Source organism: Cygnus olor, chromosome 2, assembly GCF_009769625.2.
Source record: "Cygnus olor isolate bCygOlo1 chromosome 2, bCygOlo1.pri.v2, whole genome shotgun sequence".
Taxonomy (NCBI): Eukaryota; Metazoa; Chordata; class Aves; order Anseriformes; family Anatidae; genus Cygnus; species Cygnus olor.
The window spans coordinates 111,369,368-111,394,442 of record NC_049170.1 but is presented as its reverse complement, the minus strand read 5'-3'; the positions used below and the strand labels follow the sequence as shown (position 1 = coordinate 111,394,442).

The following is a 25,075-nucleotide window of genomic DNA, read 5'->3' as shown; positions in this document are numbered from 1 at the left end:
TCTTGTCACATTCTCACCCTGGATTGTTTGTTCAGCTGGCTCACGTTGCTATTTTGGTGGCCTGTTTCTGCTAGATAGGACGTCTTCTGCTTCACAGTTTATGGAAGAGACCACCAATAAACCTGCCGAGTAAAGTCACTAGGTCTCATAGGGTGAAACCACACACCAGTGGCTACATCTGCTAATTTGTATGATGGGTTGGTTTGTCTTTGTCTTTTAATGGGCAAATTTATTTTGTGTTATTTTACAAGATTGCTCTGATAGTGCAGTCTAGGAAACCTAATTTTCCCGTTCCTTTAATAAGCCACATCCTACAAATCTGAAGAAACTGGTTTAACCAGCGCACAAAACTATCAACAGGAAGCCTTACAAGGAATCACTGATATGCTGCGGTCTGCGTATAGGTGTTTTTTCTCAGTGCTCAAATACCTGAACTGTTATTTTAACCACAGCCCGTCCTGCCTTTTTGTAGGACTGCCGAAGGCTCTACCCAGAGTATCGCTGCTCAACACGTGCCACCTCCAGGGCTAAGAGGGGAAGAGCTCTCAGCACTACAGGACAGGGACATGTCACAGGTTAAGAGCCCCAAAAAGGGCAGTTAACAAAGGAAAATGAGCCCTGAGCTATCATCCATACCGCATTTTTCTTTGCTGTGAAACTTGGTCTCGTGCCAGTGAAACAACTTGGTCTCGTGCCAGTGAAACAATTACTGAAAGCACTAGCTATTTTGAAGCCTAGCTATTAAATCCTCCACTCAAAAATATACTAGTGTAGATGTTTTCAAAGCCGAGTTCCTCAAGTCAAGCCACATGAAAGGCTGTCGTGCAGCGACAGAAGGGTTGCAGGTTTCAGAGCTCAGAGAGCCCAACTCAGCCTTCCTGCACGAACACACGTGAGCTGCTTGGGACGAGATCCTGGGCAAAAGGAAGGAGACCCATGAGGATTTCCTATCCATTGCAATACCTGTGGCTCCTCTGTGTCACAGGGAAGTGCGGAGGACACCAACATCAAAGGTCCAAAGGTACTCTGAACCTCTGCTGATTTGAGGCTGAATACATGAAGCACACTGAACTGAATTTCCAGGGGCCCCTTTCATCCAGAATGCCAGCTAACTTCGGTGACTGCAACAGCATTCAGACCCCTTGGAAAAGCAGGGTACGTGCTCAGATTACTTACTGCTAGACTTAACTGGCTTTAGGGAGACAGAAAGTATTGACTTTACATTTTATTTTTAGCTAATATTGCTGTTGTTCTTTGTCCATAGGATGAAAAGCATTTAACAAACTGTGTATCTTGTTCTTACTGTATCTGTGTTGCAGATAAAGGGATCTTTATTATGATTATGGAAATATTCTGGAAAACTGTGTCTGCTGATAAAGATAAGAAACCAGTTGAATAACAAAAGCTTAGGCTGTGTTTTCTGAGCTACAAAAATATTCTGTTATTATCAGACACAATGACTGACGTAACACAAATTAAGACAAAACGCCGCATATAACCCACAAATACATTTTTGCAACGGCTGGAGAAAATGAGCGATTCTGTAGATAGTTTACAAACCAAGTATTTATTCATTTTTGACAGGTAATATTTCAAGTTTATGCATTTATTTTATATGCATATCTCAGAAATTACTCATTCTCTGTGAAATTTGCATAATACTTTATAAGCGTGTTTTTTTTTCTGTAAGAAATTCCTAGAGTGTACATATATTTATGCACAAACCAGGCTAAAATTAGAGAGCTGCTTTTTAGAGTTTGATTACACATGTACTCATTTTTTAGACAATAATCGTCTGCTAGTCAGACAATAGTCAAGTCAACAGTTCTGCACGTCTGTCTGGAACAAAAGCTGTTTCTAAAAAACTCTCATCTCCCAGAGCCACACTCTGCAGTATTTATGTTGATTACTACCTTTCACTGCATTCAATTGTACATGTGAGAATAAAGGCAAGGAAATTTTTCTTCTAGCCAAGTAACACCTCCCAGAATTCGATTCATAAAAACTGTGGTTCGACGTTATGTCACAATTTCTATTGATCTGGCTCCACATTTGATTAAAATCACAGGGTACACCCACAAATCATTCCCCAGATTATGTATGTGGTTCTTGACCACTACAGTTGTATGAGAGCAGGTATGTGCAAGGGTCAGCTCTCAGCAGGACAGTTTAGTCTATATGAAACCTGTTCAGGTAACCTACTTAGGTTTGGAAGGACAAGAATAATATCATAAGGCATAAGGGAAATAGTCTTGGGAAGGAAAAAAAACCCACGACACAGAAGACAGATGTCTTTATAAGCAAGGAGGAGTTATTTTCTCTTCTGACTGGATGACACTGGAATAAGAACCTACTTGGGTGATGGGAAGAAGACAGACACCGTGCCACTGCAGCAAGGGAAATCTTGGCTGCCTGCTGCTGCACAGGACCGCTGGTGCCTGTGGCTGCAATCTGGGTACTGCACATCAGAGCTCAGGGTGCACATGTGGCCACAGCCACACCTTTCCATACATCTTGCGGTGTCCCCAAATACCCTTTCTGCCTATGTCTGCCCTGAAAAGAAGGATCCCACTTGTCACAACCATCCCCACCTGCGCATTTACAGCACTTTGCAGCTGGGAGGACACAATGGTGCGATCAGAATCTGTCACTTTTATAATTCATCTTGTAAGACTTGGGATAATCTTAATACTTTTCCCTCCAGCTGTTTTCTTGAGTCACTTGTCTGGTAAGCCTCCTTCAATAGGCAGCCCTGACAACCCAGCAAACTCTGTGCTTACCCTTGCACTCACTAATAGCTGTTGAAATATCATTTAGCCATTGCTAAACGTGTTCCAGGCAGGTTCAGCCATGTGCCCCTCTCACACTTAGCACCTGGCACTATCCTCAAAGAACTGTAACCAGATTATGCTTGGTTTACTGACAGCACCGCTGATTTTCCTTTTCCACAGGTATCTGCATTATGGAGACATAGGTCTTAAAAATCTATCGGCTAGCACTGCCATTGACTCGTATTTCACTCAAGAAAGGAGCCTGCACTTTCACAAACTACTTTAATGGCCTATATCGACTATACATTTGGCAACAGGCAGTGCACGCTGCACTGTTTCAGGGGGACGCTGAACCTTCCCATGCCCCCGTGCCCCACGAGCAGCCTTTGCACGCACAGTACCTGCCGTTTCTGGTATCGTGTTGCCGCATGTTCTTGATAAAATGAACCTTCTTAAAGTTCTTTGGTCTGGGTGATCCTGAGAGAGTCCGACATCTGAAAAATAAATCAGTTGGGGAAAAAAAAAAAAAAAAAAAAGTGCTCAGTTCCCTGCTGTACAGCTGAGAAGTCTACACAAAGGCAGGAAGGAAAGACTAGACAAATGATTCAAGTCACCCTGTTTTAGGAATCAGCAAGAACAATGAAGACAATAAGTCTGGAAATGTGACAGCTCAAATAAAAAAAATATTTAAAATAATAATGAGAAAAGGCACCACCACCCCTCCCTTCACGCAGAAAAACACACAAAAAATCTCAGCAAAATAAAACTTCCTGTAATCTGTTGTGACAGCTTAGCCCAAGCTTTGGGAGGGGGGGAAAAAAAAAAAAAAGTAAAACAAAACCTGGTACATCTTTCTGCATTTTTTTCTGCTCACACCAACACCCACACTTTTGTAACCTCCTTGGCTACTGATAAGGGAGCTACTGAGGAAAGTTCTTCCTTGTTTTAATTTTAGAAAGACTTAAAATCTCTCATTTACAAGGATAATTTGTATTTGCTTTTAACTCTAAATATCACTTTCCATGTTCCTGACAGCACACAGAACAACGGAAAATAAAATGAATTACCTCAGAGAAAAATTTCCCCTCAAAACATTAACGCTTAAACCTGTTTTACATGCGAACACACTTTTTAAAATTGCAATTAGAGAAAGAAATTGCCAGAGGAAGGAGCGATGAGACAAACAACACTCCCTCCCTCCTTCCAGCCTTGCTCTTTTTAATCAACTGAAACCACAACACGCATTGTGAAAGCTTTCTCCGTTTCATCTCGTTGCTGTTTTGTTCCAAGTCACAGAGCACAGGCACCAGAGATAACTCCCGAACTCGGTGTGCAGCCAGGGCTGCAGGACTGCAGGCGCTGCATCCTCCGTGGGACCGAAGGGAGAAGCAGCTTTCTCTGGTGCATGGCACCCCGTGAACCCATTTTCTCCCATCCTCTCCTACATGTAGACAGAGTTCAGTTGCTTCCTGACCTCTTGAGGTCCTTCTGTTGGACTGAAACCTCAGCCTACTGGTCCCAAGCACCAGGGGCTGCCTCTTGCTGCCCCCGGATGCCACCACCATGCCCCACTCCCCGGCCAGATCCCCACGGGGGGGAACCCCACCACTGTGCTATTTTTGCCTTCCCCTGCTATTAAAATCCCTGCAATTCCCTCACCCTATGGTTGCAATTAGGCTTGTTTCCTTCTTCGCAGGAAAATACCACCAAGAGAGCGGTTCTACCAACAACTCTGCAAATTAGCAAACAGAAATACTGCCTCGCAAGCCATGCTTTGTTTATATCTTTTGCCAATTATATGTGTTTGAATCATTTATGAGAACACTTCATAACATGCTGGTAAGCATTCAACAGTAAGCTTTGTAAAAATAATCAAGTCTTGGTAACGGGCCAGTCGGTACAGCCTCTGCTATTAAGTTTTTGCTTCAAGGTGGGGAGAGACAGCCAATGTGCATGTGGATACACAAGGCCACAGGCTAAACACCAACATAAACCAGCTGAATGACAGGTCCCGGGATAAAGAGACATTCAAAATTAAGCTGCTGCCTAGCCGAACAGCTGACCTGGAAGCATACCCCACACTGGTCAGATTACCGATCAGCCCGTTTCTGAACTGTTAAACAGTTGCTCCATTTTCCAACACTCCAGAGGATTGCCTAGTGACTAATTACTGCAGTCCCCAGAGAAGCTGTGGCCTCTTGGATGCAGAAATAAAACCGCACGGAAGCTGATGATGTAACATGGATGGGAGAGGATTTAGTAATGAAGCAGCAGTCACAAATCAACACATAGAGACAGTAACGTTGGCTGGTGAAACAGGATGTGTGCTGAGAGAAACAAACACCTTAAAAATCCATAAACAATAATAATGCCAAAAAATACTAACCTTAAAGGGCTTACTTTATTAAAGCAGCTGTACCTACATTTTCAAGGTACTAAGTTAGGCACTGGTCATTCCTGTTAGTGTCAGCTAGACTTCTCTATTCATAAAATATAAATACTGGCTTTCCAGTTAGTAACCTAAAGCCAGGAACCGTGTAATTCCCATCACCTACCACCTTACAGGGTGTGTGACATTTTAATACCTTTACCAACATGAAGAACGCCTTAATGTGCACATTCAGCTGCTTCTCAGCACGTGCAGAGACAGCAAGCCTGTCCATGTATGTGCCTTACAGACCAATAACCAGACAGGGAGCTAATAAAATCACCTCCTTAGTGGGGCATTTTCCTCAATGTCCTCCAAAGTCTCCAGAGAAGATCGCTGGGAGATCAGCCGACGTCTGCGGAGAAAAAACACAAAACATCGCCACTGGTTAGAGTGCATAATGAAGTACTTGGAACTGCTATTTAGAAAGGTTCACAAACCACAGTTCTCTACCTGAGCCGTACGTTTGGGTTATTAACCAACTTTCATTTTCTTCTTTTCTGCTTATCTTATTAAATCCATTTGATTCCAATCAGAACCAAACTTATTTCATACATGCTTCTGTATCAAAACAGCAATTCAAACTCCACATTCCCAACAGGTCCTTCTCCTTAGTTTGGGCTTTCAAGTTTTCCTTTCTTTAAGGGTTTAATACCCACCTGCCGACAGTCCCTCACTTGCTGTACTACAGCTTGCAATATCTTAACTAGAGGTCTTTGACAAAATAACTCAGACATAGCTCCACAGAGACTGACTGCTATCCACACTGCTACAGGGAACACTTCTCATTTTCTCCATTCCTCCTTGGCCATTTTACCAAAAAAAATGCCACTCACTTCTCAGCCATGTCCAACTTTTACTATCTCATCACTTGTTAGGTGTTAGGATACAGAACAGCTGTCTGAAGAGGAGCTCTGCTCATCCCTCTGAGAAGCACCGAGCAGTTTATTTGGGTTTTAAACCAGTTTTCTATGGTTGAGTCAGACCCCTCCCAACCACCACTGAAATGAAGTTGTAAAGGAAATCTTATCACTTCCAGTTTTCTGATTGTCTTGGTGGGCAAGGAAGAAGCCCCAGCACAGAATTGCTGAAGCAGCTGCTGCACACCTCCCAGCACCCCAACAGCAGCAGCAAACTAGGAGCTGCACCCAGAGCACCCCCAAACCACCATAAATTAGGAACAATGTGCACGATACAACCCACCCACAAGCCCTGTGTCTGGAAGGGTGCTCACTACTTTATTCTTGGGCTGTATTTTCACAATAAATTGTTTTAACTGATGCCAGCGTAAGCAGTTTCTAATCCTTCTTGCAATTTGCTAGCCCCTGCAGTTGCACTGCTTCAACTGCTCCTGCAGCCGTGCTGGAAATCAGATTACCAAAATGTTTTCGGTTCAAAATAACCCTGAGGTTCAGTGATTTAGTTTACTACTAGGTCGAACACCATATTTCTATCGCTAACCCCCAGACACTCTGAATGTATACGCAGGTTTTCAAGTACTTAGCAAATCATAAAAAAAAAAAAAAAAATCAAACAATTTATAGAACAACTAAGTGTGAAGCATAATCCTATTAGGAAAATATGTAAACCTAAATCCCCTTGGGCTTTGTCTAACCTAGAATTTTAGAAGACCTGGTACAAGATAGGATATGCCTTCAAACTGCTAAGAAAATATAAAGAAGTCTGAATGTTAGGGTGTGCTGAACTTGCTGGCAAGGAAGAAGACAACGAACACCTGTCTCCTGTGCCCATGGGTGCTCCCTGTGCTCCATCCAGAGTCAGAGGACACGGAGAAGCTCTTCTGGAGAGAAATTCAGGTGAGAAGGAGCTCCCCCTCTATTTTCAGCTGCACTGGTCCGCAAACAGAAGTTGGACGTTTCAACCACCAGCACCACTGATGTGGCAAATGACAGCTGTTGCTTTTTAATACCTCTTTATACGCTGTCAGGTTAATAACACACTTGAATGATGGTACCCTCCCATCCTGTAGTGTTAGATACGCCAAAAGCATACTAAAACTTTTAGTGTGCTTGTTAGTTGAAAAGATAAAGAGTGGTACAACCTTGCCACCTTCTCCCTATTATGTTTATCAAGCTAGTAGCACAGTATTTCCCCTATCTGCTGTTAGATGCTTCACGGTATCTAACAACACGAGATGCACACTCCAGCCACCACAGCTCTCCTCCAAGCCTTCCCTTACCCAAAGATATGCCCCATCCTCACCTTCACCGCCAGTCGCTTAGCGGAGACGGGTTTGCAGATTGCACTGCCTACATTTGCATCTGTTATCAAGGCAGATGCATTAGTTGGCTGGCAGAAACGAATGCCACTCATTTCATCAACTCCGCGGCAGCTTTCGATGCCAGAAATGAAGTACAGGTCACACAGAAACCTACGAGGACATACACTGCAGTAGTGAGAGCAGGGTTATCCAGCACAGCATCGAAGCCAGCCGCACACCGCCACATCTTTCACCTCTCCCCAGGGCTGTTGTTTTTTATCAGTTCGGCTCCTGGCGCGGGCACAGGAGCACTGCTGAGGATCTGCAGCGCCTCTGCTTAAATCACTTCATACTGCCCGGGAACTTCGCCTCTTTTCACTGAAGAAGCTCAGCAGCAATGAAGTAGGTGCAATTATTCCACTTCTAAATCTTTACTTTGAGGCCTAATTAAGATGACCTAAATACCAGCGTTGATAAGCCTTCCACAGCTGGATCTTACACCAGGAATGCCAACTAACGAACCTACCTGCTGTGAGCTAACTCACACCCTGTGCCCCACACGTATGAAGAAAACTTGTGTTTAATGTTTAAATTCTTTCATCACATTTCTTTCTGCAGGCAAGTGGACAGGGCTTGTCTGTACAACTTTTAGAAGAGTTGCTTTTCAAAAACTGATTAACCTGCTATAGCAGCTGGCGTATGCAGACTTGCACTGAAATAACCCAAACTGTTCCCAAATCACCAACATTTTGATGTAAAGCTATGTCAATGCCTATTTCGCACTAAAATCATCCTATTTCAATAACAAGCAGGGGAAAATCCTTCTGTTCTTAAGTAAGAGCCCAAAACAAACCAGCCCTACACAACTCATACAAGACTCATGCTTTGGGATAAGTCTTCAGGCAGCTGAGTTTTGAATACAAGGATGTTTTAAAACTTACATAGAGGAAATCTTAGCCAGTTAACACACCAAAAAAAAAAAGATGCTTTAGTAAAAATGTTAATTTCTCCTACTCCAAAAAAAGCCTCAAAAAAATTACTCCTAGTTTTAATTACCACTTTCTAGGCATACCAAGCCCCTCTCTCTCCCCTCACCCTCATGCACACAAAAAACCTGGCAGGCATTTTTAGCTCTGGCAAGGTGATCTCCTCACAGTTCTCAGGATCAACACCTGTAGGACATTGCTGGTCGCAGTCTCATGCTGCTTGCTGTTTTGTTTTTTTTCTTTAAAAATCACATAATACCACTTTCCCTTAAACATTCATCTAAAACATTTCTTCCTCCCATTTCCTCCCTGTTCCTCGTGCAACTGTTACATGAGCCCAGAAATTACTAATATGCTAAAGTCAAATTCCAAATCAAAGCCAAAGAAAGAGACTACAGAAATATTTGATGCGTTGGTATTTTAAAGGGCTATTTTCTAAGATATTCATGACCCTGTTTGCATACCGGATTTATCTTTGACCAGATGTCTGAATCCCTGTGGAAGTTTCTTAAGACTCAAATGTTGTCTGTTTCTCCTCTCCTAAGTCAGATTAATATGTGGCTCAATTAGAAAATGAATACAAAGAAAAAATGAAATAAAGGTCTGCGACGAAAAGAGCGAATGGTCAAGTTAAGTACTCTGCAAAAAGATTCACTGTAACCAACCTGTCAATCTGTGGAGAATTATCTTCATTGTCAATTGCTGCAAAATACTCAGCTCAATAACATTAAGCCTACAAAACCGTAAGCCCCTTAAGACAGGAGGTGATAAAAAATGGAGCTGCAATCAGCACACTGGATAAATTCATCCAGGAAGGAAGGAAGACTGCAGATGATAATCCAAGAGATAAGGAAAACTAAATCCATGTGTAATGACTTTCTAGCACAGCTAGGAAACCAGGAAGAAAGAGCTGCATTGTAAGTATGCTTAATTTCTGAGAAAGTTGTGGGTGTGCATCCCCCCTGCTCTTGTTAAGGTTACACACCTACAACAGCTGAAGACAGCAGAGCAGGTAGTGCTGGCGTGCACAACTTAAGCAGCCATCAGGACACGCGTCTCCAATTCGTCTGGGACGAATGAATTTTCTCAAGACTTTTACAGAAGCACCAAGGAAGTGGGGTCTTACGCCAGCCCCACTGCAATTCATCCAGAATTTGTGACTTAAAGCTCTTGAAGGACCCGAGCTAGATCTGTAGCAGTTCGTTGTTGCTCAGCAAGTTGCCCGTGTAAGCTGCTGCCCAAAAGCCAACCTACTGCAATCCTTTGCAAGCGCTCCCTGGGGAGGTAGCAAGCCGTGCTCTGGACATGCAGCTCCCACAGGGGTCAAGCCAGGCAGGGCAGTGTCTTGATCCCACCTCCACGGGAACAGCACATCTTATGACTGTTCTTCACCGTGCTTCACATTGCTTCCTCCCGCGCCAAAAAGGATGAAGAGAAGGAGGAGAGACCTCAGCGAGATCTAAGGTCAGGCTTCCAGGAGCTGCCATCCTCCAAGCCATGGTGGGCTCTGGCTAAGGAGCACGTCCAGATACTGTTCTCAGGCAATCGCAGCAGGGTTGAGGCTGGAAGGGACCTTCTGAGGGCACCTGGTCTCACCCTGCTCAAGCAGAGCTGCTGGCCGAGGACCATGTCCAGGCCTCTTTTGAAGACCTCCTGCCCCTGTCACCGCAGCAAAGGCAAGAAACCACCTCTTCCCAATTCAATTTCCTCATCAGCCTGCCCGCTACGTGCTGCTGCCCCACACCCCCAGGCTGAGCTGCCAGCAATTAATGCACTCCTCTGAAGTATTATAGGAGACAGTCAGCTGCGTGTGAATCGCCATTCACTCATAACCCCTAACTTCATGACCCGCTATTAACCCGGATGAAGGACCTGCTAATGAGTCGCTCTCGCCCTCCGACTGAAGTTTTCACTGGGATCCCTGTGTCCCAGCTCATTTTCTTCCAGTCTTTTGCCAATATCGCACAGGAAGACAAACACAGCAAAAACAAACCCCGAGGCTGTTAAAAATTACTAAGAGTTTCGTGGAGCTACCCAAACTGACATAAAGCAGTATTTAATTATGTGCTATCATAATTACGAAGCACAGCCTTGCTCTGTAAAAAACATCAAACTCCATTTAGAAGTTTTAAATTGCTCAGTGTATTGGCAAGGCTATCCACAGTGAGAGTTAAAAGCATCTGGCATATGCTGAAAATGGGGTATTCGGTTAATTCAGCAGCCCAATCTAAACACACACACACAGAATATACACCAAGGGAACTGTATTTAGTTGTCACCCACGTCCAGGCATGATGTAAACCTGGTTTGAGACCGCAGCCTTTTGCAGCGTGTCTCTGGCACAGAAACCTTGAGCTAGCAGGAGCCCCAGCAACCTGTTCCTATCAGGATACATGCTGCAAGGAGAGAGGCTTTCAAACCTTAAGCCAAAGATAATTGGCTTAATAATGCCATGCCAAAATGCTTCCCTGGTCTGCATCAACCCTTTGGGCATAAGCAGGAAGATGGGCAGAAAACAAGGGGATGAGGGGAAAGCTATGGCATAAACGTGGCAGACTCCTCCCAAACCAGATGTCCTCCCTGAGCTTTGTATCCTACCCATACTGCCATCCAAATCCTTCTCCAAGCCTCGTCCTCACTATACACAAGGCAGAAGCTTCTAAACACACAGCACTCAAACTGCTGCCTGCTGATCTGTCTGCACATAACTTCTGTGTGTAGAAAATATCCACCTTGCTGTCCTGAAGGTAGGATTAATACTTTTTACATATTATTTTTTTTTTTACAAATAGTTACACTGGTGTAAAATACAGGGTACAAAAAAGAAAGAGGAAAGAATGAAGGAAAACAATATGACAAGACTAAAGTATCCTACTGGCTTTTCACGGTGCGTCAATGCAGCGGAACATCTTGTTCACAAATTATAATGTATTTTTACGTACATATTCCTTCAAAGAGAACACAAAATTCTAGTATGACTCTGTCCCAATGTCCCAGAAGCACCATCTGGATCTGTCTATAAGAAATACAAAATCAGGAGTACCAGCACTGTGAAGAGACAGGGGACTTGCATTAGAATTGCTGAAACGCAAACCGTTCATAGACAAAGCATCTGCACTGTGTGTGTGCACATGTGTGTAGAAAAATGGGAGATACAGTTGTTTGCAGCAACTTCCACAATTCCACTCAAGATATTAATCTTTAGCCTTGCTAGAAGGCATGATTCTGGGAGGAAATGTATTCAACATTAGGCAGTGATAAGAAATCTCTGATGAAGGAAAAATACAGGATTTAGTCTAGTAAATGGAAGAGCAATCACCACGTGTTGTTGAATCTGGGGCCCCTTTTCTTTTTACCTTCCCCAGCTGGGTTCCCAATTCACTGAAGACAGATCCTGTTTGAAACCTACCATCTTCTCTCCGTAGCAGCTGCCTCTGCACCCTGTCCTCCTACTATCAGCTATACCCAAGCTATAATGAGGAGCTACAGCTGCAATTCACTAAGATTCATTTAAAGACAGCAGATCTCTCGATGTTCCTGAAGCGCCTAAAATCTACATCCCCTATTATATGTAACCAGTGATTTACAGATTCACTGTCTTCACTTTCCTGACTCTGCAGCAACGTGATAGCTTTCAGAAGGCTTGTGAGCTGTGATTTACGTTGAACATGCCAGAACGCTGCCACAGCTGTATTTTTCAGAACAGCCATTACCTCATAACCTAACACATATTATCATGGCAAGACATCATCAGGCACCAGCTTAATTAAAGACACTCAAAACTAGCAAAGGAGCAAACAACAAGATTAATTGTCTGTCCTATGAAAACAAGGGTGCTTGCCAGAGCAGATACTGTAGCACTGTAAAGAACATACAAATTCTTCATCTTTATGTCCTTTTTCTACAGTAAAACCCAGACCAGTCTTTGTCTGATCAACAGACAGGATCTACCTTGTCAAAGATCTAACAGGTTCTTCACGTACAATTTCTGCCTGATGAACTCTGTGCATTGTATAATGATGAATATTTACATCTGTCCACAAGGAACACTGCTCCTTAAAAGCCTGACCTGAAAGATACCTATTCCTAAGAGAATAATGAATCAACCCTAAAATTGAGGACACTAGTTGAATAAGCTACACTCCAAAACCAGCTTTTAAATTACCAAAATCCAATAATGTTGTATTTTAGAGCAATCAAATGTTGTAAGAATGCACTGGGAAATCAAGGCTACAGATAAGTGATGCCATAACATGTGGAAACACATATACACATCTGAAAAACACCTTTAATTCTCGCCTGCATACATAACTATACAATTAAGACTGTTGCCTTTTCCTGTTTGTTTTCCCTTGTTTCATTCATGGTATCTCTTGGATTCCCTACAGTTCTAAATTATAACCATGCCTCCAGATGTGCATGCTATCTGCGGGAACATATTCTGCAAATTAACGTTAGATTTAGAAAAGATGTGAACAGGGACTAATAAATCTTCTCTCTAAAAATGCATCTTGGACATAATGAACTGCCTGGATAAAATTCTTCTGACAGAGAAAACAGAAGTTCCCCATGTGAGCAGCACATAATGATCAAACTGAACAAGTGAAAGCTAACTTGAGGTATTTCATGGATGAGATATGAGCCCTGGCACAGATGGTGACAATCGGAGTGTTTACTGGTGCATACTCTGGGTTTAGTTCTGGGTACATTTGCCACAAATTCCCTCAGGATCAGGCGCTTTTCTCACCATCCTATTACGTACCCAGGAGCAAACACTGGTCATGCCCTCCTCTCTTTGGCCATGTACTGTGCTAAAGCCCAAGCCAATTAATTCATACAGTTTAGAGACATCCAATATTAGGTATCTTAGATATTCAACACTGGGTATACTTTTGGATATCTGTGGTAACATGAGGTACTGCAAGACAGATCAGTGCCATAATTTTAAATATTAACACATCAACTGGGATTAATGTACTCTTGCCTGTTAGTCCATGCAGTCGGTTTTAATGCCAAAGGCATTTCAGTACAAAATCATGTATTTACTTAAAAACATATCTGCAGTAACAGAGGCCAGTTTCAAAAATGATAAAATAAGATCCATTAAGAAGGCAATGCAAGATCCTTATTGTTAAGTATAACCGCTTTGACAGGTCTGCAGGCTTGGGCCTGGGAATTGTAAGAGGGAATTCAGTTCTCTCCTGCTCTTCTTGGTCATGACAGGGCCTGGAGCCAACCACTGTGGCTGCCCTGGGAAGAGCAAACCACCTCCTCTTCCCTGTCGCTGCCACTGTGACTAGGCACAGTATTTTCCTGGGTTGATAGACAGAAGCAGAATCAGAAGATTAGATCATTTTCTTCTCCCCCTGCTGAGGTCTCCTGCTCAGCATAGCATACTGTAATTGGCACATTCCCAGCCCGAGGTTTCTCTCCCCTGGTACATGCCTCTATTAAAAATTAAAATGTTTTCGGAAGCCCGTTTACTCTATTCAGAACACTTAGTTCTTATGAGCTGCACGGTGAAAGACCAGCTACAAACTGAAGATGACTGTACATCTCACTGAACATCTTTCTTACTAATCATGGTAAGGGGGTGACTTAATTTAAGAGATTGGAGCTCTGTGAGGAACCCCTACTTCTTCCTTCCTTCCAGCAAGCACATATTATGGGACCCTCACAATGCTGGTAACATTTGGTCGTGTAGCTGTATTATTTACCCGCTGCTAAAGTGTGGTGGTACAGTAACATCAAATATTTCGGGAATTTTGCTCAGAAGCCTCCCCTCCCATTTTCACAGCAGAGAGCACCCAGCAGACATCCTGATGAAATTTCCCTTGGCTTGGCAGATGCAGTTGGAAGCTGCTCTGAGACCTCCAGGTCACCTCCAGCCCAGGAGGCTGGGCACTCTGCTAGACAGGGCCTACTGATCCTTTACATTATCAGGGCGAGGAAAAGCACCTCAAATGGGGCTGTCTGGCACTATCAGAAAGGGGCACAAGACCCAGATTTCATGTTTGTGTGCTTGGCGAGCTCCCCTGTGCTGGTTCACCCACAAAACACTGTGTTCACCACCTCCACCTACGGCCAGGCCTGAGCCAAAGCAGCAGAGGCAGCAGCTTGGGCACCGATGACCTGCAGACACAAGGGCAGGCAGATCTCTTCAAAGCACACCGATTGCTGCACCAAACCACCCCAGGGGTGATTCCCCACAGGTTCAGCCTCTCTTCACCTCACCCTAAAGATACGTTGCATTCATATTACGCCATGAAGGTGAGGCTGGGAGAGCTATTGCTAATGTCACAGTGACCCGCTTCAGGTGTTTCTTGAGCCTCTGACCTGATCTGACCCACAACACATTCAAAAAAACAAACAAACACGTAAAGCATCCACTAATAATATAGTTGCAACCTGTCTTTTGATAGAGATGGTTAATTGGGAATGGGCTCACGCCCTAACCTCACAGGAATAGCGGAGGATCAGAGTTATCCAGCTCTCACAATCACAAACAAATTGCTAACATCAAGGTGAAGCGGCAGCTACTCGGTGAGTGTTTACAACCTGTGCCTATCCTCCAGAGGAGGGAGGGGGGAAAGTCCAAAAATGTCAGGGTATTTTCCAGAGGGGCAGCTTGTCAGAGGTTCTCCTTCCTCCCCTTCTGAGGCTCAGGCGATGCAGGGGTGGCATCCACGTGCTGCTGGAGGTGCCGGTCTCCAAACGCCTGGGAAGCTCAGCCAGAAGCACCAGGCCTGGAACCCACCCAGTTTGGGAACAAATCCATCACACAGCCATTTCCCTACCGCGAGCAGGAGTAAGGATAAAGCCTACACGGCAGAAAGCTGAGAAAGATTTTCTGTTCATCTGGTCTCCTCTTTCCTTTCTCCTCTCCAGCTCTTTGTAGTTTCATGGGCACCCTTCAGCGACATGGGGGCCAAGGCTTCTTCCAGAGGCTATGTGCTACTGCCCAGTCCTCAATCATTTTGAGGGGGTTTCTTGATAACATAAAACAAAGCCCTTTGTCATCTGACTCAGCGGCAATTTTAAAGCTCTGCAATGAATTGCAATGAATTCGCAGCTCATTAGCAACGAATTAAGATGATGAAAGGTTACAAGGAACCAAGGACAATTTTTACAGAGCATCTCCAGGCATTTTTCCAGGCCGTCAGCTCTCTTTTGCTAACCAACGACCACCTCTTGAGCTCTTTAGAAAGTCAGCCGCCTGTTTCCTCATAAAAAACCCAAAGTATTGCCTAATGAAACACACAAAGAGCCCTTCTCATGCTAAGGGAGCCCATTTCAGGATTCCGCTCACATGCTTTACTCAGGGATGCTCTGCTGTAAAAGCATGGCAGAGACATTTTGAAGGATTTACAGATTAATCAACCAGAGGAAGGATGTGGGTTAGGACTGCTAGAAGTGTACTCCTCTGGGATACTATCTGCAGCTCAGCTTACCACAGATGAAACGAAACACGCTTTGGGAATGCAAATGAATTAGGATGTCACAAGAAGTAATTCAATTTGGACCAGCAGGGATTTAAATTTGGTTAGTTACCTACAAAATCTTTATTTAACTGTAATTCTGGCACAACATCTAGTATGAGCACAGATTTGGAGTTCATTTACTGCTATTCTAAAAATTAGGCTTGATAATTTACTCTAAGTATTTTAGGTCACGTTTATATTATATATATGTGTATCTCTATACGTGCGCTTGCTCTGTAATAGATCTGCAGAACAGGGATCTTTAATATATGTAAAAACAAGCGTAAGATTTTCATTCATATCACCAGTGTGGAAGAGGTAAGTGGAACAAGACAACTAATTAGTCATTCTTCACTTCAGTCCTCAATAACCACAAAGAGTCTGTTTTTTTACTGCAGGCATTGTCTTACATCAAACAATTTGTAGATAACAAAAATAAGTTCTCTTCCTGAAGGCACATAAGCAAGTATTTTGATATAGAAGATGAAACAGCATTAGAAATTAACTGCAACACTTCTTCCCTTCCCTATCCGCTAGAGTATGTCCATTAGGACGCATTGCTAATATATAACTATATTACCCAGCCTGACAAATTCTGCGCAGTCGGCTGTTTTGGTACTACAGAGCACGAGCCATTAATAGCTGACTACCTCATTCAAATGAAACAAGACAATTATCAGATGTAACTTACACAATTAATACTACTGCTGCCAGCATTTTCAGCCGAGATTTGGTTCTTTTATAGCTCATTTGAAGTCTTTAGGGGACATGTTATTAGTACATCTGTCCTGCTGTAAACATAATTATCATGCAAAGTTCTATTTATCATGCTGAGCAGGAAGCACTTTGTATCAGCCTTTCAGCTTGAGCACACTGATAAACAGGCAAGGGAATTTAACTGCCCCGACTAGCCAGGACTGTGTTCGCTGCCAGGAGTATTTCTGTTGCTTTCCAGTCAAGCCCATGGCAATTTTCTGAACAGGCGTACAGCTCGTGCTAGCCTCAGAGCTGGGGCGCGTTGTATTTCACACCGCTTGTTTGTCTCATTAGTCAGTTTAATGTTCTCCCGTAATTCTCTGCTCCTTGCTCCTCTCCGCGACTGAGCAAATTCCTTGCACGTGGCCAAGCTAACGGAGCTAGCCTGGTACCTAACAGGTACAGGCAGCAAAGAGGCCTCTGTACAATACTGCCCAGATTTCATCCTTCAGGTACCCGATAGCACAGCTGCAATATAGTCGGTGTTTTCTGCTTGATGCAGCGGAAAGAAAACAACATAACAACAGCAGAATGAGAACTTAATTATTTTTCTTTATCAGTTCAAACGCTCATTTTCCTCTCGTGTTTAAAAACTGCCTGCCAGCACACGAGGGACTTGCAGGATGCCCTGTGCGTGATGGAATCTGGCTGCTGCAGCTGAGGGCTGTGGAGGAGACCAAGTCCTGATGGAAGGGCTGATCAGAAAGCAAACATTGCTTCCGAGAGAAATTATTTTACTGCTGATAAACGTGTGATAAAGGGTATGGAATATTTTTAAAACGTGGGAGAAATTCATAAATCTAAACCAAGACAACTGCTACTGTAGGCTATGCACATGCAGAACAACCACATATCCATAGAAACTACTAAATTCTCCGTGTTAATACATTGACCGATTATGGATTATATTTTAGGCAACTTATTCTGAGATCATTCTGGTGTTTCATTTAATTTTGTTGAGACAGGGTGGCTGTGAGAATGAGCTAGCACAGCGGTTTAATCAATTATTCTCTTTAAATTCAAGAACTGTGCATATCCAAACTGCTTAATTTCTCCCATACATCTGCATTTGCACATCTTTCTTCTCTGAAGAGCTTTCAGAAGCTGAAGTTTTAATCACAGGACTATTTTTGCTCCTAATTTTCCAGGCTGCAGTAAAGCTGCTTCGTGACCTAATCTGATGGCAAATGCACCATCATTATGCAGTGGTTTCAAGGCAGTTGTACACTAACCAGTCATAATGTTTCTTATTATGTTTCTTATTTTTAATCACTGATACACCAGGTGTCTTGTGTCCAATTAGAGCTATCAGCCTGCACACATCACTTTAACTGAGGTCAGCAAATGACTTGTTGAAGTAAGTGCTGCACGGTGTGAACAAAATACATCGCAAAGCACTGTCTGAACATTAACCCCCTCAGCTATACCCCACTGCACAAACGCTGTGAGCAAAGTCACACCTGCTTTTAACTTACACCAAGCTCAGACTTTTGCTAACAGAAATGAGCAGGCCAAAGGGACAGGCTTAGGTTCATAATAGCAAAAAATAATAAGAAGAAAACGCACAACATAGCTGGAATGGCAAAATCTTCAGGCTGAAAATGCCAAGCAGCTTCAGCAATAATGTGCAGGGAGCAGAGGCCCCTGCTAGTTTTGGGTGCAGGGTTGTGACTAAGTGACAATAAAAATATTGCTGTTTTCGTTTCAGCTGCTATTTTCAGCAAAATCATCAAATCTCAGATTTTGAGGGGACCAGAACATTTCGATTTGCTTGAAGTCAACATTTTACTTTGGAATTGTTTTCTTTTCATATAGAGAGAGACACAGATATATATATATTCATCTGTATATACAATATGAAAGCCTCAGAAAGAAATGTTTCCCGCTGTTTGAACACACCACCTTTCTGAAGAACCTTGCTTTCTGAAAAAAAAGTTCAGAGTTTCCACTGGTTTGGTTCAACAGAATTAATGGTTGCATTTCCAGGCAGATGGAAAATCTGGCTTACACACAGCTTCCTCCCTCTTCGTCACATTTAACAGTTTCCTGTCAGGGCCACAAGAAAGATGGCAACCACCACTAAAACTTTAATCCCCCTAAAGTCATAATCTTTCTATAGCAAATATAATGAGCTTTCTTAGTGACATACCGCAACAATGTTTAACAGGATCGCACAAGCAAAGTTATATTTAAATCCACTGAAAACGAAATGAATTCTCCCAGAGCATTCTCTAGCTATAATTAATGTCAGATTTCATTAATATTCACTTATCTAATTTTTTGCTTTTAGGCTTGTGTCCCACTAACACAAGAACAGCAGCGAAGAAATCTCTCCTATTAAAGAAGCTCTGCTAGGTATTTGAGATGACTTACAGAGCGTGGCCATACTGTTCTCCACCCTCTACTACCCCTGAATTTTACGATCCTGAATCTCTTTCAGCAGCCAGTTGCAGACTGCAACCACGGGAGGAGCAGAAGGTTTTCTGCCACAACCTCCGGGCATGCTAACAGAGGGCAGAAAAGGTAGATCTGAAAAAAGAATTTCAAGGTATTCATTTTGCAAAATGGTCCAAACACTTAGAGTTGGCAGGGTCTCCCTCCTCCCGTCTGTGGTGTGGCACTGAATGCAAAACCCCTTCATGTTAAGGGCTGTGGGTGGCACTGTGTCTGCAGAAAACACGTGGTCCCTTAGCGGAGGGGTGGCACTGGGGGAAAGAGGGATGCAGGCACTGCTCCACACAAGGCTGCCTTCCCAAGGGATGCTCGGCATGGCCCCACGCTGTGCCAGAGGGCACATGGAGCTCCCCAGCGTCGGCACCAGCTCCCTGTACCCACAAATTCTGACTCTGCTGAGACCGATTTGTGTCCGTCTGATGACCCATGAGCACTGCCAAGTTATTTGCAGGAGATCGTGCTGGGGAGAAAAAAATACAGCAGTCAGGAGAAGAAAAATTAATACGAAATTGTACCAAAGCATCACTAAAACTATGTATTTATTGAGTACATTACAGCATATTTCCTGAGCTCTCTGACCTCTCTTGTAAGGAGCTGCTGTGGATTCAGTTCTCCCAGTTATATTCGACAATCATTTAAGAAGAGAGTGAGGAGACCAACGTGACATTCGTTTGAACAACCCACTAAGTTTAATTTGCAGGCAAACAGGGCACACATCATTTCACACACAACAAAACTGCCTGTTTCCATGCTGAAGGGTTGCAATTTTCCCAGCAACTCAGCGCACTGATTCTCTGAAACAGAGAAATCTGTCCTATTCTCAAATGTGAACAGTCAGGAGACACTGGTTTATGGTCATAAATTTAAGAGTTTCCTCAGGCAACACAAAGGCCAACACCCCAAAAGACTGGCTTTTCAGGGCAGTCCTCACAAAAGCTGCTTCTAGCTGCATACTTAATGCAAACGTGAGAAAAATTACGAGGGCAAACTGTATCCCCCAGCCAGACTCCTGGCTCACGTCTCGCTACCCAAAGTCAATTAAACGAGAAAGCCTTGAGCAGAAATCTCTGCAGCACTTTGAGCTCCTACCCGTAACAGGGTAGACGGGGAAGTCAAGAGGAAAACAGGAGGAAGAAGGAAACTGCTGCTTTTCCTTTCCAACCTTTTATTGCTTCAAAAGGCTTGTTCTCCCCTCTACACATACAGCAAAACCAGGACCTACTTCCTTTTCCTCCTTCCTGGAAAAAGACAGCCAAAAAAGCCCTGCCCTTCTTCACCATAATAAATATCACACCCCGTCCCCACTCTGTCTGCTGGGGAACTGGGGAAGCAGCTTCCACCTGGACCGCAGAGTCATCTTTCACTCCCTGTGCTTGTTATTTATAATTCCCATTTGAAGCCCAGTGAACTACCCCAGATGATAACCAAATGCTCCTTATGCTTTTCACAGAATCAAGCCTCTAATTTTTTTTAATATTTATCTTGATTCCTGGAAGACGCTCATTCTAAACTCTGCCTGCACAGACAAATGATTTGACAAGGCATATGTATATAAAAAAAACCCTCAAGATGAAAGAAAACTCAGTAACAAAACCCCCTCCCTGCCAACAACCCCCAAGTTCCATGTGGGCTGGAGAGCTGACCATGGCACTGCCTAATGTCAGACGGGAAGCAGGAATGAATATTCAGCAGGAGACACGACCCTACTTCAATTTGCAGACTGCAACAGTTGAAACAAAATTCTTAAAAATAAGGGTCACAAATACAGGGGACAAAAAAAAAAAAAAAAAGGCAGCTGCGCCCCATCCTAACATTATCTGCTCTGACAATTCTGCAGTACCGCTTTTTGTTTTCCAGCATGCTCCTGCTGCTGCCAGTAATTCTGTTACCAAAAAAAATCCTAAAGTCAGCCAAACCCAGGTATCCCAGTCAGAAACTTCACAACTGCCTCCGTGACCCACAGAGCGGATTAGGGGTAGCCACCCACCCTGCAGCCACCGCAGCCCAAGCCGGGCTGCTGCTGGGACAAGTCTCAGGCAAGAGCTGGCAGCGGGCTGCTTGCAGGCACCGCTCCCTGATGTGACCTGATGTAAAGCAGCATTACGAAACCCGTATCCATATGAACCGGGTAACTCTGAGAAAGCTCCCAGCTGGATCTGAACACCTCAGCCTGGCAGGGGATGACACCCCGTCTCATGACGGGTTAACACACTGTCGGGGATTTAGCACGCCCCAGAGCGGCCGACTGGTTTTGTTGGGGCAGGCAGCAGTGCCAGCCGGTCACGTTCACAAGCAAAGAGCATTTTCAAAACAGGAGGCGGCTGCCTTGCAGAAAAAAAAAATAAAAAAAATCAGAAGTTCTTCCTGACTGGGTCCAGTATCAGAAATCTCAGAGGGAAGAGGATAAAAGGGGTCCCCACACACAGACCCCTCCTAGAAAGTCACAGGGACGCATGGGTCCCCCTGCGTTTCTCTACACCCCCTCCTAAAAACTAATTCCTGGCCATCAGGGCGAGCCGTCTCGTTTTCTGGTTTTTCATCTACTTCATACTGGCTGCTGCTAAGGGAGATGTCAGTGCACAGCAGTCACCAGGCAGCCCTACTCCTGGGAGTAGCGGAGGGACCCGTGCTGCCCCAGCCCATCTGCGCTTCAGCATCTTCTCATGACCAGCAGTCCCAAGGCAGACACTGAAACAAACATCGTGATGGGGACAGTTGTTACTGCTTCCACAGTGGTACTGTGCATTTTTTCGGGGAGCCCTCCCTCTGTCCAAAAAATATACACAAGAAGTCTGCATGTGCGTACGCACACACCGTCTGGGCTCCGGTCTTTGTTGCTGATTCTCCAAAAGTGGAAGGCATGAGGGACCCGTGACTCTGTTATTATCCATTTAAACAACAAATACAAAGCTAAAACATATAAAAAATGTATGAATTTCTGTGAATCTTTAAAGAGTCTTAACTTTGCCTTCTGGTATGTAGGTCTTTCAGGCTGCATCTTTTTAAAGCTTTTTTTGATTCCAAAAGTTAGGAACTTTGTCAAGGAGACAGAACACAAGGAGATTAGACTGAGCACCTCCCCTTCATCCCAGTAGTCCAGGAACTTTAAAAGCCTCAATCATACATTGCAAGACTTTGAAGTTGACAATACTGGAGTAAGATCCTCTGCAACATCAATGGAAAGGAGACAGAGGATCCTTTATTGGATTATGTGGTTTTAGAAATGTTGCTTCCAATTCTCATGAAAAAACATACTACAAATCTTTAAAAAATGCTAAGTTGCTGCTTAGAGTATTTGTCGTTTGCTCCCCTGTTTTCCTAAACGAGGAATGGGATGTGCATGCATCTGCCACATTCCAGCAGTGATTACTGAACTTGTGTATCGTGTGTGACCAATGCTGCACTTCTGCGGAAACCTCAACTGATGGGGCTCTTGCTCAAACGAATCTGCGAAACTGCTCCCTCACTTTGAGTCTCTGTTAGGCGATCACTTTCTAAGCCAAAGGCAACCAGCTACCTGTGAGAGTAAGGCTGAAAGGAACTGCACGTGTTTGCAGGATCAGGCTCTATTTTTATAAAGCCATTTTTCAATGACAAAGCTCATTTAGGACTACTTGTTTCAAATTAATCACCTCTTTCAAAAGATGTAACTAAATATAATGCAAGGGAGGATTTACTTTAGAACAGCCTTGGGGGTGAAAGCAGACAGAAAAAAATCCATCTTTTCAAAAAAGTAATTAAGACATTTAGATGCTGCAGACATTAAATGCAGACTTAACAATTCCGATATAGATTTTATATGATTTTCATGTGAAATGGCTAACCTTGTAACACATCTTAGATCATCTGACTTCTGTGTTTGTCTGCATATTCAGCATCACAGCCCCAAGCTGAATAAACACTGGCAGAGAAGAAAGAGATTCTTGTTTCCTGGTAAAGCTTATTGCAATAAAGAACTGAAAGCAGGGCAAAAGGCCCATTCAAAAATGTGTCACAAAACACTTCACCGCAGACCTAGGGGCTTTGCTGAAAGGAGAAAAAAAAGGGTTTTGAACAACAATATTGCCTAATGGGATTACGCACGCACAACATAATTTCCCGTTTACAACATGGTGCCAGCGAGGGGTTAAACACGAGCTGAAGTCTTACCTGCACTGGTACCAGTTACATCATTTCATGCCAGACATTAAGCAAACAAGTAAAGGGTACAGACCACAAAGCTGTTACTGAAAACACTTAATCTTCCAAGGTGGATATCAAACGGGCAGTTAAACAATCAATATTCCTTTGAAAAACATCACATTTTATTATCTGTAAATATGCATCTCTTTCTTTTGTCTCTAAAAAGGAAAACAGGAAGCATACGCTTTTGTAGCATACATTTATGGCTACTTAAATCTGTCAAATTTATATATAAAGTCATATCTGGGTAAGTAATACATAGCAAATAGTATCCTGATGGCAGTACTACAACATATAAAGACAAACTATGCTTAGGATCCTTCTGAACTTGTTTGCATACAAAAACTTCTCTGTATTTATATTAGCCAGAAAGGGTACCAATACAGAGCCCCTAAACCCAGGTATTTCCCCCTTCCAGTTCCTTCCCTTGTTTATTTCCTACCAGGTACTCCGTTTGAAATATATTTGTAGCTAGCCACGACAAGCACGCTATGTTTTGAGGGTTTTCAAGAAAAAATAAGTTTGAAAACTAAATTTGGGAGTAAAAACACTGCAGCTCTAGACAGGAAAAACTCTTCAGCAACTGGAAAAACATCACCTGTACCTAACAGAGAATATTAATGGTATTAATGTAGGATAAAAATCCTTGCTTTTAATATAATGTGAACATACAGCCATCATTTGGAGTAAAATATATCTAAAGCTTTCACAGCACAGCTCCAGTCTTCCTCCAGCAATCCTGGTCTAGCTACTTGATCCCGACACAGGGAAACCAGATAAAGTCATTGAGCAGAACAGGGGATGCAAGTGCTAACAGGACATCGGTCAGTTACCTTTGGTAGAGCTACAGGGAGAACTTGGAAGATTTCCTCTCCTGGGCATGACCCGTTAGCTGCTGTTTGGAAAACAGGAGATGTGTATGCCTTTATTTTTCCTCTAGAAACATCTCAAAAAGAGCCCGTCCAGCAAAGAAACCAAAAATACACTTCCGCCGCTGTCTGTCCGACTGCCCAACCACCCGTAACGTTTTCCCTCCTCGCTGCAAGCCTCTGCGAAGGAGGAAGTTCAAGTGCTGCGATCTGAAGGGGGGCAGCCCCGGACAGCAGCAAAAACCAAAGCACACCCATCTTCTATTCTTTTGCTTCTGCCCTTTCTTCACCTCCTTGGGTCTGAACATTAATGAAGGTGTCTAAAACGGAGGGGAGAGAGGCAGCGCTGCCTGCAGACCCCAGACATGACCCACCATGACGACTCCTGTGGCATCTGCTTGCATAAATCACAGGCAAAATTTTGCCTCCTTATTTCCACTGAAACAGAAAATAGGCATGCTTTTATAAAAGTTTTTTGCCTCTGTTTTTTTTTTTTTGAATGAAAAAGAACACCCCCCCTCCCCCCCCCCCCCCCAAGACCTCAAGAGCAGAAACCACTACTTCCTCACACAAGCTACATGTTTGCTGCTAAATACAGCACAGGACAAGAGAAAAAGCGTGTTGGGTATGACAGTAGAGCTCTGTGTTGATCAGACTTATGAACTGTCAACATGTGATGCCGAATTTTGAAATTTCTGCTTTCCTGTTTCACCTTTTCCAATAAACAGACAGGAAAGATGTCTGTTAGTGTGAGGAACTGTAACACGAAAAAGTAGTTTTCACAGAATTTACTGCATTACAAAATGAAGGCTCAAAAAGCCCACAACTGACCAGCGAAAAGAAAACAAATGGCCAAGTGCTCTTTTTCAATTAGCACAAAGACAAATTTTCCCTACAATTTTTGATTTAGTTATTCTTTTAAAAAAT

The 25,075-nt window shown here is 43.4% G+C and overlaps 1 protein-coding gene across 3 annotated transcripts in view; it reads right to left on the bottom strand.

Annotated features, from left to right (window-relative positions):
- CABLES1 (Cdk5 and Abl enzyme substrate 1) overlaps positions 1-25,075 on the bottom strand; it is a 67,913-nt gene that overhangs the window by 32,017 nt on the left and 10,821 nt on the right. For 2 of the 3 annotated variants that reach the window (XM_040547846.1, XM_040547848.1), the window contains exons 2-3: positions 5,483-5,554; positions 3,173-3,265 (exon numbers count right to left, since the gene is read on the bottom strand). In XM_040547846.1, coding sequence (XP_040403780.1) covers positions 3,173-3,265; positions 5,483-5,554 — 165 coding nt within the window. Of the gene's footprint in view, positions 1-3,172; positions 3,266-5,482; positions 5,555-7,399; positions 8,333-25,075 lie in introns of those variants that run through there. The other variant, XM_040547847.1, reaches the window with a different exon arrangement.